General features: G+C 43.2%; 2 protein-coding genes across 3 annotated transcripts in view; one reads left to right on the top strand and one right to left on the bottom strand.

Annotated features, from left to right (window-relative positions):
• Positions 1–12,688, bottom strand: part of HESX1 (HESX homeobox 1) — a 29,817-nt gene extending 17,129 nt beyond the window's left edge. Inside the window, exons 1-2 of one of the 2 annotated variants that reach the window (XM_004034349.4) lie at positions 12,562–12,688; positions 11,321–11,361 (exon numbers count right to left, since the gene is read on the bottom strand). The gene's annotated coding sequence lies outside the window, so the exon portion shown is untranslated. Of the gene's footprint in view, positions 1–11,320; positions 11,362–12,498 lie in introns of both variants that reach the window. The other variant, XM_055383178.2, reaches the window with a different exon arrangement.
• A 63-nt stretch (positions 12,689–12,751) lies between these two features.
• APPL1 (adaptor protein, phosphotyrosine interacting with PH domain and leucine zipper 1) overlaps positions 12,752–14,554 on the top strand; it is a 45,635-nt gene continuing 43,832 nt past the window's right edge. Inside the window, exon 1 of the mRNA XM_031009361.3 lies at positions 12,752–12,964. Within this exon, the coding sequence (XP_030865221.1) occupies positions 12,911–12,964 (54 nt within the window). The 5' untranslated portion in view covers positions 12,752–12,910. The remainder of the gene's footprint in view (positions 12,965–14,554) is intronic.

Consider the following 14,554-nt stretch of genomic DNA (forward strand, 5'->3'; position numbering starts at 1 on the left):
CTGAATTACTTCAGAATTAAGACAAAGTTCCCAGAATGAGATGGTAGAACTCCAGTGAAAATGGACAGAATGTAATAAATGATAAAGATCTAAAAATATTTTAGGGAATAACTTTATCTAGAATAGTAAATATTATTGTCATATATCTCACACATATAACCTAAATAAGTGAGTTCATTTTAGTACTAGAAGACTGCAAATAACAGTTCAGAAATCTAGCAACTCAGATATTAGAAAGAGTTTAAAATAAATATATATTTCTAAAAGGTTGTAATCAAATAAGGCAGCTATCATGGTTACCAATGGATTCTTCTAGGGAGGTACGAGAATTCTCAGTGGTGTCTAGGTTCTCATAAAAGTAGGGATAGAAAAGAGCAAAGATGAACTTTGGAATATTTTACTTTGAGTGCCCAGAGGTCTTACCACTTTCCAGGACCCAAAGTTTCTTCTTTTCTATAGCCAAGACACCTATTTAATAATCTCTCTTTAAAAACAGAAAAATGCTGGCCAGGCACGGTGGCTCACACCTGTAATCCCAGCTTTCTGGAGGCTGAGGCAGGTGGATCACCTGAGGTCAGCAGTTCGAGACCAGCCTGGCCAACATGGTGAAACCTTGTCTCTACTAAAAATACAAAAATTAGCCAGGTGTGATGGTGGGCGCCTATAATCCCAGCTACTCGGGAGGCTGAGGCAGGAGAATCGCTTGAACCCGGGAGGCAGAGGTTGCAGTGAGCCAAGGTCGTGCCATTGCACTCCAGCCTGGGTGATACAGTGAGACTCCATCTCAAAAAACAAACAAACAAACAAAAAAACCACAGAAAAATGTTAACACAAAAATAAACAATTTAGCAATGTATCATGTTCAACGGTCTATTCATGATTATAGCTATGTACCTGGTTTTAAACTGTAATGTTTTTGACTTAATTTTGAAACAATCTCAAACTTCACTTAAAAGTTGCAAGTACAGTACAAAAACCTTTCTCTCCAACAATTTGAGTAGTTGCTGACATGATGCCCCATCAACCCTGAATAGTGTTTTTCCTGCAAACAAGGATTTCCTCCTATATAATCACAATCAAACCATCAAAATCAATAAAGTAACATTGGTTATATCACTACCATGTAATCATCAAACCCCATCAAGTTTCATTCATTGCCCCAAATAACTTCCTTCACAGTAAAATAATCCAGTTCAGAATCACACATTGTCTTCAATTGTGTCTCTTAAGTCTCATTCAATCAGCAACAGATCCTCAGTATTTTCTTGACCTTCATGACCTCGACACTTTTCAAAGATTACAGTCAGCTACTTTGTAGAATGTCCTTCATTTAAGGTTATCTGGGCTGGGCACATTGGCTCACACCTGTAATGCCAGCACTTTGGGAGGCTGGAGGCTGAGGCAGGCAGATCACTTGAGCCCAGCAGTTAGAGATCAGCCTGGTAAGGGAGACCTCATCTCTATAAAAGCCACAAAAAATTAGCCAGGCATGGTGGTGTGCATCTGTAGCGCCAGATACCTAGGAGGCTGAGGTGGGAGGATCACCTGAGCCCAGGAGGTCGAGGCTGCAGTGAGCTATATTGTGCCCCTGCACTCCAGGCTAGGTGAGAGTGAGACTCTGTCTCAAAAAATAAAAAATAAAGTTATATCTGATGTTTCCTCGTGACTAGGTTCAGGTTGAGCATCTTTGGTAGGAATGTCACAGAAGTAATGCTGTGTTCTTATTATTTCCAATCAGGTAGCACATGATTTTGATATGTCCCATTACTGGTGATATTTAATTTTGATTAAGATGGTGTCTGCCAGGTTTCTCCACTGTAAAGTTACTCTTTTCCCCTTTATAATATAGTATTTTGTGTGGAGGAGGTACTTTAACCCTATGTAAATATTGTTTCTCATCAAATTTTTGAATTATTTATATCATTTATTTATATCAGTATGGACTCACAGTTTCCTACTTTAATAGGTTATAATCTCATTATTTATTATGATGTTCAAATTTCCCCAGATTTGGCCAATGGGAGTCCCCTTCAAGTCTGACATCATTTTTGAACACTTTCCACTTTCTGGCACAACAAGATGTCCCAGGTACATCTTGTTCTTTTCTTGTTCCAGGGACTTAGGATAAGCCATTCCTCCAAGGAGCCCTCCAAGCTCCACCATTAGTGGAGAATGGTGTTTAGAGGGCAAAATCTGGGCTGTATGTGTGTTCGTTGCCACTGGGGGCATCTCTGCTTCCAGGCCCTCTCAGTGGAAGAGCTAGGAAACACATGCATGTGATACATATACACGTTTATATCTACATTTATTTCCATATATTTACTGAAATCTGTGAGTTCACATGGATACTTTAATTCCAATCCAGCACCAGAGGGTTCATTCCAATTTTCTCCCTTTCCATATTTGTAATCCCTTTGATAGTGAGAAACCTGGCTTCCATTATCTTCAATATATTTACTTATTTGATCTGTCCCATGTATATAACCAAACTTTCATTGCCATCACCTCTTACTCACAGAGATGGCTTCCTTACCTCACTTGAGGACCAATCCCCTGTGCTAGTGCTAGGTGCTTCAAAGCCCAAAAAGCCCTTCTCTTCCTACTTGGGCTCTGACACCCCAGACCTAGCCATGCTCCAGGTGAATGCTGTTTTCACCTTGCTCTGAGGTATAAGGCTCTGAGACTCTGCCTCAGGCTTCCCTCCTTTATGGGTACTTCCCTCACCCCTTGGGTTCTGAAATCCTGCAACAAACTCCCACCCCACACAAAAGTCCTCCTCATCACGCTTGGGCTCCAAACTGCACTCTCATGCAGGTGCCCTCTTCACCCCACTTTTGTTCCAACATCCGGCCACCAAACACCCTCTTTACCATTTTTGTGCTCTGAAAACCCCCTCCACAGATGCCTCCTCATCTTGCACAGGCTCTGAAACCTAACACCAGGCCACTCCTCTGTGGGGATGTCCTCCTCACACAGCTTGGACTCCAACACCCTATTCTGGGCCCCCGTGGCTTCTCCACTTTGTATCTACTCCTACTTTACCTGGCCGCACCTAATGGCTTTAAGGCTGCATTAGTATTCAGAAAGGGAAGAGGAAAAACTATAAACCCATTTGTATTTAATTTTTAGTTTTTATTTTTGGTTCAGGGGTACACATGTAGGTTTGTTACATAGTTAAACCTGTGTCATGGGGGTTTCTTGTACAGATCATTTCATCTCCCAGGTACTAAGCCTAGTACCCAATAGTTATTTTTTTCTGATCCTCTTCCTCTTTCTAACCTCCACCCTCAAGCAGGCCCCAGTGTCTGTTGTTGCCTCTTTGTGTCTATGTATTCTCATCATTTAGCTCCCATTTCTAAGTGAGAACATGTGGTATTTGGTTTTCTGTTCCTGCATTAGTTTGCTAACGATGATGGCCTACAGCTCTATCCATGCTTGGAAAGGACATGATCTCATTCTTTTTTTTTTTTTTTTTTTTTGAGGTGGAGTCTCAGTCTTTTGCTCAGGCTGGAGTGCAGTAGCGTGATCTCAGCTCACTGCAACCTCTGCCTCCCGGGTTCAAGTGATTGTCCTGCCTCAGCCTCCCAAGTAGCTGGGATGACAGGCACCCGCCACCACACCCAGTTAATTTTTGTATTTTTAGTTGAGACGGGTTTTGCCATGTTGGCCAGGCTGGTCTTGAACTCCTGACCTCAGGTGATCCGCCTGCCTTGGCCTCCCAAAGTGCTGGGATTACAAACATGAGCCACCATGCCCAGCCAGTCTTACTCTTTTTTATGGCTGCATAGTATTCTGTGGTGTATATGTACCAAATTTTCTTTATCCAGTCTACCATTGATGGACATTTAGGTTGATTCCATGTCTTTGCTATTGTGAATAGTGCTGCAATGACCATTCACATGCAGGTACCTTTATGGTAGAATGATTTATATTCCTTTGGGTTTGTACCCAGTAATATGATTGCTGGGTTGAGTGGTAGTTCTGTTTTTAGCTCTTTGAGGAATTATCACACTGCTTTCCTCAATGACTGAACTAATTTACACTCCCACCAATAGTGTACAAGTGTTCCCTTTTCTCTGCAATCTCACCAGCATCTGTTATCTTTTTACTTTTTAATAGTAGCTATTCTGACTGTTGTTCCCCTCTTTGTGTCTATGTATGCTCATCATTTAGCTCCGATTTGTAAGTGAGAATATGTGGTATTTGGTTTTCTGTTCCTGCATTAGTTTGCTAATGATGATGGCCTACTACTCCCTACAGATGGTATCTCATTGTGGTTTTTATTTGCAGTTCTCTAATGATCAATGATATTGGGTTATTTTTCATATGCTTATAGGCCACATGTATGACATCTTCTGAAAAGTGTCTGTTCGTGTCCTTTGCCCACTTTTTCTTTTTTTTTTGAGACGGAGTCTTGCTCTGTCGCCCAGGCTGGAGTGCAGTGGCGTGGTCTCGGCTCACTGCAAGCTCTGCCTCCCAGATTCACGCCATTCTCCTGCCTCAGCCTCCCGAGTAGCTGGGACTACAGGTGCCCACCACCACGCCTGGCTAATTTTTTGTATTTTTAGTAGAGACGGGGTTTCACCGTGTCAGCCAGGATGGTCTCGATCTCCTGACCTCGTGATCCACCCACCTCAGCCTCCCAGAGTGCTGGGATTACAGGCGTGAGCCACCGTGCCTGGCCTCCTTTGCCCACTTTTTAATGGGGTTGCTTTTCCTTGTAAATTTGTTTGTTTCTTATAGATGCTGAATATTAGACCTTTGTCAGATGCATAGTTTCCAAAAATTTTCTCCCATTCTGTAGGTTGTCTGTTTACTCTGTTGATATTTTCTTTTGCTGTGCAGAAGCTCTTAAGTTTAATGAGATCCCATTTGTCAATTTTTGCTTTTGTTGCAATTGCTTTTGGCATTTTCATCATGAAATCTTTGCCTAATCCTATGTCCACAACGGTATTGCCTAGGTTTTCTTCCAGGGTTTTTGTAATTTTGGGTTTTACATTTAAGTCTTCAATCCATCTTTAATTGATTTTTGTATATGGCGTAAAAAAGGGTCCAGTTTCAATCTTCGACATATGGCTTGCCAGATAGTCCAGCACCATTTATTAAACAGGGAGTCCTTTCCCTATTGCTCGTTTTTGTCAGCTTTGTTGAAGATCAGATGGTTGCAGGTGTGCAGCCTTATTTCTGCGCTCTCTACTCTGTTCCATTGGTCTATGTACCTATTTTTGTACCAATACCATGCTGTTTTGGTTACTGTAGCCCTGTAGCAGAGCATGAAGTCATTTTTTATGACTTTTTTTAAAGCATTGTCTTAAGACATTGCTTTTTGTCCTGTTTATAGTGAATGTGATTTAGCTAAATCACTAATGTAGTCTTTTCCCTTTAAATCAAAGGATCTCGTAAATGATTGAGTTTACTTAAGACAAAGTTAATTTGCCATTTGTTTATTTATTTATTTTTTTTTCTGAGACAGATTCTCACTCTGTCGCCCAGGGTGGAGTGCAGCGGTGCGATCTTGGCTCACCGCAACCTCTGCCCCCCAGGCTCAAGTGATTCTCCTGCCTCAGCCTCCCAAGTAGCTGGGATTACAGGCGTGCACCACCACTGCCCATCTAATTTTTGTATTTTTAGTGGAGACAGGGTTTCATCATATTGGCCAGGCTAGTCTTGAACTCCTGACCTCAAATGATCCACCCACCTTGGCCTCCCAAAGTGCTGGGATTACAGGCATGAGCCACCACGCCTGGCCACCCATAATTTATTATATAGTATATCACCAATTCTCCAGTTTCCCCAACACTTGTTTCAAATTGCTGCCTTTATTAAAGGTGTTTTTGTCCAAAATTAGGGTAAGAGCCAAAGTCCTCATAGTGGGCACAAGGCTTTGCCTGACGTGGCCTCCTCTCCCTTCCTTTACACCTCAGGCTTTCCCCTGGCTTGCTCTTCTCCTGTCATCTTGGGCTCTGCGCAATTCTTGAACCAGGCCAGGCCACTCTTACATTAGGGGTGACGGCTTCTGCCCTGATGGTCTCTCCTTCTGGAATGTTTGCTCCCTAGATATCCCCATGGCTCATTCCAGCCACTCCAAGTTTTTGTTCAGATGTTACTTTCTCAATGAAGCCCATTCTGAAGAACCTGTTTAAAATTGCAGCTGCCCCGGCTCTGTTTTCCCTAATTTTTTTTTTTTTTTTTTGAGACAAGGCCTTGCTCTGTCACCCATGCTGGAGTGCAGCCTCTACTCCATGGCTCAATGCAGCCTCCAACTCTCCAGCTCAAGCGATCCTCCCACCTCAGCCTCCCAAGTAGCTAGGACCATAGGTACACACCACCATACCCAGCCAATTAAAAACTTTTTTTTTGTTAAGATGGGTTCTTGTCATGTTGCTCAGGCTGGTCTTGAACTCCTGGGCTCAAGCCATCCTCCCACCTCAGCCTCCCAAAGTGCTGGGATTACAAGCATGAGCTGCTGTGCCTGGCCTTCCCTACTCTATTTTCTATAGCACTTATGATATTCTAACATATTATTCTTTATTTTACTATATAAGATAAGGTTTGCCCAGGCTGGAGTACAGGGGTGCAATCATAGCTCACTACAGCCTTGTAGCTGTAATATGCTATACTTCTTATATATCTATTTATTTATTTTGAGATGGAGTCGTGCTCTGTCACCCAGGCTGGAGTGCAGTGGCACAATCTCGGCTCACTGCAAACTCTGCCTCCCGGGTTCAAGCGATTCTCCTGCCTCAGCCTCCCGAGCAGCTGGGACTACAGTCGCGTGCCACCATGCCCAGCTAATTTTTGTATTTTTAGTAGAGATGGGGTTTCGCCATATTGTCAAGGCTGGTCTTGAACTCCTGATCTCGTGATCCACCCGCCTCGGCCTCCCAAAGTGCTGGGATTATAGGCATGAGCCACTGCTCCCGGCCAATATGCTATACTTCTAATACTACTTACTATGTTTATTTTTTATTGTCTTTCTCCTCACCATATCTACTAACCTGTAGCTCCACAATGACAGATATTTTTGTTTTGTTCATTATTTAATAAATATTTGTTGAATGAAGACAGCTGTTCCCTGAGGTAGTCTGAATCCTAAATAATTGGTGCCATCTAGTGTTCTTGGAAGCACGTGTGAATTATCCCTGAGAGTCTTATTTATATTAGCCACTGGATAAATAGTACTGGTATAATCAATTCTGCTACTCTGTTTTTCACTGCCCTCTATGGCTCTGAACATATTAAAATGTTTTCAATGATTAAACAGGCACAGGACATATTAATTTCCCTAAAAGCATTTTTTTTGAGACAGGGTCTCGCTATCACCAGGCTGGAGTACAGCGGCAAGATCACGGCTCACTGCAGCCTTGACCTCCTGGGCTTAAGCAATCCTCCCACCTCAGCCTCCCGAGTAACTGGGACTACAGGCATGTGCCACCACACCTGGCTAATTTTTAAATTTTTTGTAGAGACACGGTCTCACTATGTTGCCCAGGTTAGTCTCAAATTCCTGGGCTCAAGCGATCCTCCCACCTCAGCCTCCCAAAATTTTGGGATTACAGGTGTGAGCCACCGCCCCCAGCCTATGATCAATTTTTTCCCCAATGATTTGACTGTTCCTTCCAGAATTCCCATGTGGGGTAAGTGTCATGAAAATCTTTTAACTTTGGGGCACCTCTACCCACTCACCACCCGCCAAACAAAAAACAAAACAAAAAACAAAACAAAAACTCCTAAAAACCTCAAAATGGCAATAATCTTGGCTATTTTGGTAATTGTTTTGGTACACTTTTCCACCAGAATTTCAAAGTACATATTTATCGATTTTGAAATTTTGGTTTTGGCCTCAAAAGCCCCCAAATCAAAGTGATAAAACATTAGCAAGAGTAACTAATGTTATTTAAAATAGCATCAGAATTCTCTAAGGTAATGAGCCCAATCTTCTGATTTAAAAAATATTAGTTTTTAAAAAAATATGATAGAGACAAAAAAGCTTCCTTAAATGTATTAAAATATTTTAATATTTAATAGTTGATAATGAAAAAGATAATTAATTTTTACTGAATGCTTATTGCGCTAGGAGCTACTCTAAAAGCTCATTAATCATCTTAACAACACTATTAATGTAAGTTCTCTAGTATTAAGCTCCATTTTTCACATGACAGAATGGAGAAACAGAGAAGTTAAATAACCGTACTTAAGTCACAGAGCTACTAAACAGTGGAGCCAGAATTTAAATCACAGCCCAAGCTCATGAGCTCATAACCATGTTCTCATCTACCTCCCCACAGAAGGGCTATGATGCTATTTTGTGTTAAAGTTCTTGGCCTGCTCAGACAAATTAATTAACGTGTTCTTCTAAAAAGGAATCAAGGCAACCATAGATAAACAAAAGCATATACAATTTTCCTAGAAGTTTTTTTTTTTTCTTTTTACCATCAAGAAAGTTGAAGCTGCAGAATTGTCCCACATTCTAAGGATGCTGTGGCAATGAGTAAAAGTGACATCAAGGTCAAGGTCAAAGGCAGAAGTTAGTTTGCAGTGGCACAATGAAGAACCAGTTGGTCCTTAGTGCCCTCCCACCTCTTTTTGCAACCCATTCCTCAGAACTTTTTGTTCTACCCTCCAATTGTCCAAAGCTTCCCCCTACTCTGCCACTGGCTCTAATGTTTTAAAATAGATTAAATGACTGAAGTTCCCAAATTATCAATTTTCTTGAAATCTGCTCTTTCCTGAATCTGCTTTATCTCAGCTGGTATTAAGAAAATAATGAATTATCTGTTAAAGTTAGTCCTATTAAGGAGTGATTTACTAGGTAACAACCAGAATTTTTTGCATTATACATTATACTCTTTAAAAGCAGTATGAATTTCCCAGAATTTTAGATTGATGGAGTCTTTTAGAGAATATTTGTGAGTAGGTGGTTTCCAGGCTCGTTAGCCTGGAAATCATGTCCTTCTCACCATCCGTAGCTGGAATCCAGGATTCCTTTTCTAAATGTTTGCTTGACTCTTTATTTTTTGTTAATTTTTTTTTTTAATTTAGACTGAGTCTCGCTTTGTCACCCAGGTTGGAGTGCAGTGGTGTGATTTGGGCTCACTGCAACCTCCGCCTCCCAAGTTCAAGCGATTCTCCTGCCTCAGCCTCCCGAATAGCTGGGATAACAGGAACCTACCACCACATCCGGCTAATTTTTGCAGAGACGGGTTTTCACTATGTTGCCCAGCCTGGTCTTGAACTCTTGACCTCAGGTGATCCACCCGCCTCGGTCTCCCAAAGTGCTGGGATTACAGGCGTGAGCCACTGCACCAGGCCAATTTTTTAAAATTTTAATTTAATTTTTTTTTGTAGAGATGGTGTCTCTGTGTTGCCCAGGCTAGTCTCAAACTCCAGAGCTTAAGCAATCCTTCCACCTTGACCTCCCAAAGTGCTAGGATTACAAGCATGAGCTACTGTGCCCACCTGACTCTTTAAAAAATTTTTTTAAATACAAAGTGATTTAGGAAAGGGAAATGATCATTCTCCATCTTGGATAGAGTTTTTCCTCATGTGGTTTGTGGATTACCCACTTCAGACTTAACTGGAGAGATTCCCAGCCCTGACTCTGACCTACTACACCAAAATCTTCCGGCAGGGCTCAGGAATCTGTATGCTAACAACCTTCCCAGATAACTTTTATGTGTGCATTAAGTTTGGAAACCACTGACCTAAAGGGATAATTTTTAAAAGTAAAGCACCAGCATCACTTGGGTTATTGGATTCTTTCCTATTACAGATCACAGACCAGAACTTCAAGGAGTATCATGTAAAAACCTAATTATAAGACCAAATATAATTTTAGGAGACTAATAATTAACAACTCTATTTACAAGACTGTATGTCCTTTTATTGTAAATTATATGTGTGAAATGTCTCAAGGTATATATGTGAAACATCTCAAAGAAATCTTTAGTGGATGTTGTTTAATCCTGACTTGCTTTCCATAAAATTAACCAGTTGCCCAAAGTTTTTACTCTACTACCCACACGAGTCTCCAGTAACCCCTAAGGCATTCTCTGAACAAGCCTCATTTCCTGTATGAAAGAAAACTGGCTTAAAATGAACTGAGTTTGGTTAACTGCACAAAACTTAGGCTGAATAAACTTAAAGTGGTTATCAAAAAGGACTATGAGTTTTGCAGCTTTGGAGATGTTTTAACTTAGGAAATACAACCATATTTTTGGATGAGCAGGGTATACAGTGGCCTAAAGCTAGAGAATCCAAATGGAAGGTTAAAACTGGATTCTAGTACAAATAGGTTAAAACTAGATTTGACTAAACCTACCTCTCCATCCAATTGAATGTGAACCTGTTTTTGTTTGTTTTATTTTTTCATTTTTATTTATTTTTTGTTTTTGAGACAGAGTCTGGCTCTGTCGCCCAGGCTGGAGTGCAGTTTCGGCTCACTGCAACCTCCACCTCCCGGGTTCAAGCGATTCTCCTGCCTCAGCTTCCCAAAGAGCTGGAACTACAGGCGCGTGCCACCATGCCCAGCTAATTTTTGTATTTTTGGTAGAGACGGGGTTTCACCAGTTGGCCAGGATGGTTTCCATCTCTTGACCTCTTGATCCGCCTGCCTCAGCCTCCCAAAGTGCTGGGATTACAGGCGTGAGCCCCACCGCGCCCAGCCTGTTTTATTTTTTAACCAGCTGAGTCCGGCAAGAATTCCTTGCCATTCTGCGATAATGTAATGGCCTCTTGAGAGTCCTTTACAGAAACGCAGTTTAGATGTACATAACACACTAAGAAGGAAATCATTTAACTTAACAATACCACACCCAGATAATTCAGATAACTAATCGAATTTTTCATCGGAATTATTTGGTTTGGCCAAGTTAATTAGGTAACAAATACTTTTCTTTTCTTTCTTTTTTTTTTTTTTTGATACGGAGTCTCGCTCTGTCGCCCAGGCCGGAGTGCAGTGGCATGATCTCAGCTCGCTGCACCTGGGCCTCCCGGCTTCAATTGAGTCTCCTGCCTCAGCCGCCTGAGTAGCTGGGACTACAGGCACGCCACCACGCCCGGCTAATTTTTGTATTGTTAGTAGAGACTGGGTTTCGCCATGTTGGGCAGGCTGGTCTTGAACTCCTGACCTCAGGTGATCCACCTGCCACGGCCTCCCAAATTGCTGGGATTACAGGCGTGAGCCACAGCGCCAGGCCTTTTTTTTTTTTCTTTCTTATACATTGTTTACACTCCTCACTTACTCCTGATTCTTAACAGTTGCCACAACCTTTCTTCTTCATTTAAAATCTAACTCAGTTCAATCAGGAAGGTCACTTACCTTGAAAGTCTTCCTTCTTTAGAGCTGGGGTGCATGGTGTTCTTGTTGGCAGAGTAGAAATGAGATATCAAGGAAAAAGAAACTGTAACACAACTGGGAACCCTTAACTCATTGTAAGAACTGCCTCCCAATCAACTTCCTCAAAAACTAAAGAACTCTTCGAGAGAGAGAGACTGGCTGATAAACAATCTAAGGGGAAAACTTTTAAAGATTGTAACACTAAAAATAATTCCGTAAAACTACAATGCAAGTCTACTCAACAAAACTTTAAAAATATAATTTTATCTTTCTTTCAAGAGATCATGGGAAAATCTACTATTTTCGTTTAAAATATATAACTTCTATTTGTTACTATGTTTGGATTTGAGCTACTACTATTCTGGATTTGTTCCCATGTATCTGTGGAACCAGGCAGCTAATTGATCTTTACTCAGCATCTCTGGTATTTCTTGAATGAAAATGGAATGGATTGATGGAATTAATGGCTAGATGTTTAGAAGACACTAGTTACTCTGTTATTTTCTCTGTATAATGATGAAAGCCTACAACTATACAGAGACATAAACGAGCCAGGGTGACAGGTTGGGAAAGATGAAGAGGGAGGAGGAAAGGATGGGCTTGTAGCCCTCATCTGGTCAAATTCCCAACTTTGAGCTTCACTTTATTGTAAAATTAGAGGCTAAAACTATTTAACGCTTCCAAAACTTTTTGATTCAACAGAAATGCCAATTAGTTACTAACATAATTAATCAGTGTATCCTGATTTTTAAAAGATATTTTCCTTTGTGATTTAAAAGAAACATGGGAGTTGGAGTTGCAGCGTCAGTCCTGAAGGACTGACCTCGGGAGGCCAGGTAGGAACTGATAAACTGGCAACAAAATCACATGTTTTCAACTGAATATACTGATATTCAAGCGTCCAGAAAAACAATTTCGAGCCTACGTTCACAAGTTTGCCAGAAAGCCCTATTATTGACACAGCTGCGGATCTCAGACATCTGAGTTAGTCAGCACCATTCTGCTGGAGGGGATTAAGACTGGACGCTTCGAACGGAGTTGGGAATGTTATCATCTGAGGAAACTAAAAGGCGCCAGCAGTAGGACTTTCTCCAAGGTCTCTGACAAAATATGTTGCGGGAAAAGTCAACCCGCCCCAAATTCCCCCGTGTGGCCCTAACTTGAGGCTCCGGCTCCTCGCGCCGGCAAGCTGAGGAAGAGACGGTCCCCTGCGATTTAGATACAAACGCGCGCGTGCAGGGAAGGCCATCCCAGGGCAGACACTGCCACCTCCGCCGCTTCCGACGCCCGCGCTCGCGGGAGAGCCGAGCGCCGCACGGGAACCTCCCGACCACCGCCGCAGCGCGGATGGGCGTCCCCGGGAGCCAATGGACGCGCCGGGAGGCGGGGCAGGGAGGCCGAGGGGGCGGGATTTCCCGCACGGCCGCTCGGCGCCTGGAGAAGGCTGTGCGGGCGGGGACGGCGGCAGCCCCTGCCGGAGAGGGCGGGCCGGGGTCAGCTGCGGCGGGCGGGCAGGCGCGGGGAGCTGTGGGCGGCCGCTGCGTCTCCTGCCACCGCCCTCCCTCTGCCACGATGCCGGGGATCGACAAGCTGCCCATCGAGGAGACGCTGGAGGACAGCCCGCAGGTGAGGCGCGGGAGCTGGTGGGCGACGAGGGAGAGCCCAGCGGGCCGACCCCAGTTCTGGCGCCTCCGCGGCTCCCGCAGGTGCCCGGCCCGGCCCGGCCCAGGTGGGGGCCGCCGCCGCCCTAGGTCACCGCCCGTCGCAGGCCGCGCCCCGAGTTGTGGAGGCTGGGCCCGCCGCCCAAGGCCCGCGTGGGCCTGCTCGGCTGGGCCGAGGGCCGCAGGCGGAGACCGAGCCGCTGGTGCTCGTGGGCCGGGCGGTCACGTACTCGCGCGGGTCTCTTTTTTATTTGACGAAAGGCGCCGTTTTTATCGCGGTGATGTGAGGTGCCAAATCTCGATCCTGGAATTTTCTCCCTGAGAACCTCTTCAGAAAAATTGCAGAAGGGAGAGAAACCCCGATAGTCTTATTTAATGATTTCCGAGGCTCAGCAAGCTAGGGAAGGAAATGGATCGTTTTTCTTTGGGAGAGGCTGTAAGGTTGTGTGTGGAGCCCTAACGGCAAAGCCCGCGACGGGTCCCGGAGCCCAAGACCGCTCTCCCCGCCGAGTGTGCCCGTGTCGCGGCCGTGACTGTGGTCGCTGTCACTCGAGCTGTGCACGGCGAGGGATGGACGGTGCCTTCGCCGCTCCTCGACTGCTGCGCTGCTCCCTGCAGACTTGGCCTTAATAAACTCATCAAAATAAAAGCCCTGTGTTCTGTGCGTCGGAATGATGCTGATGTGGTTGCTCTAGCTTAAGACAGTTTTGGAAAATGTAACCATTTAATATGTTTTCAGTACTGAAGAATGAAACCAGCTATATTTTTTAAAATGTTGGCAGGGGCTGTAACTTGCATAGGGAAAACTTCATCTCTAAGCCGTTTTACACGATAATTTAAACGATTTAAGACGGTGTTGCTGGTTGGACACTATTTAGAATGAAACATTTCTGAATTGTTGCTGATTTAGAAATGCAGTTGCACCATTTCGTGTGTCTTTACAGTTGAACATGGCCCCCAAAGAAGAAAAGCAGAAGAGGTCTAGATCTCCTTTTCCTGGATGGCACTTCTGCCATGGATTTTGTGCCAATGTTAATTGCCAAGTTGAAATGGGGCTCTGATTGTAGAATTGATTTGTTCTTTTTTATTCTGAAAGTTATCTTCACAGGCCAGTTGCCTGCTGCTAATGTACTCTTATCAGCCGATAGTGACAAAAAGAGAAACTCACATTTGGTTTATCTTGACTGCCAGTATACTCGGTTCAATTTTTTTCTTGATGATTTCTCCATATAAAGTTATAAACTGTATTTGTTTCAGATGATTTGCAAAAAGTTTGTGGAATTGGTCAGGTGTACTTTGTCATTTTACTTTTTATTATGTAAGATTCAACAGATTGCCTTACCTTTCTTCTCTTACTTGGCTTTTTTTTTTAATAGCCCATAAAGACTATAAACTCATAATGGATTGCACACTGCCCTGGAAATGACTTGTGAGGCAGAGATAAACTCTTGACTCATCTAATGTCTTGAGGTTTTTGCCAGATTAGTTTACAACTTAAGAATTGTGGTTTTTTTTTTTTTTCTTTACAAGCATGCATCATACTAGTGTCCGTTTT

Source organism: Gorilla gorilla, chromosome 2, assembly GCF_029281585.2.
Source record: "Gorilla gorilla gorilla isolate KB3781 chromosome 2, NHGRI_mGorGor1-v2.1_pri, whole genome shotgun sequence".
NCBI classification, from domain to species: domain Eukaryota; kingdom Metazoa; phylum Chordata; class Mammalia; order Primates; family Hominidae; genus Gorilla; species Gorilla gorilla.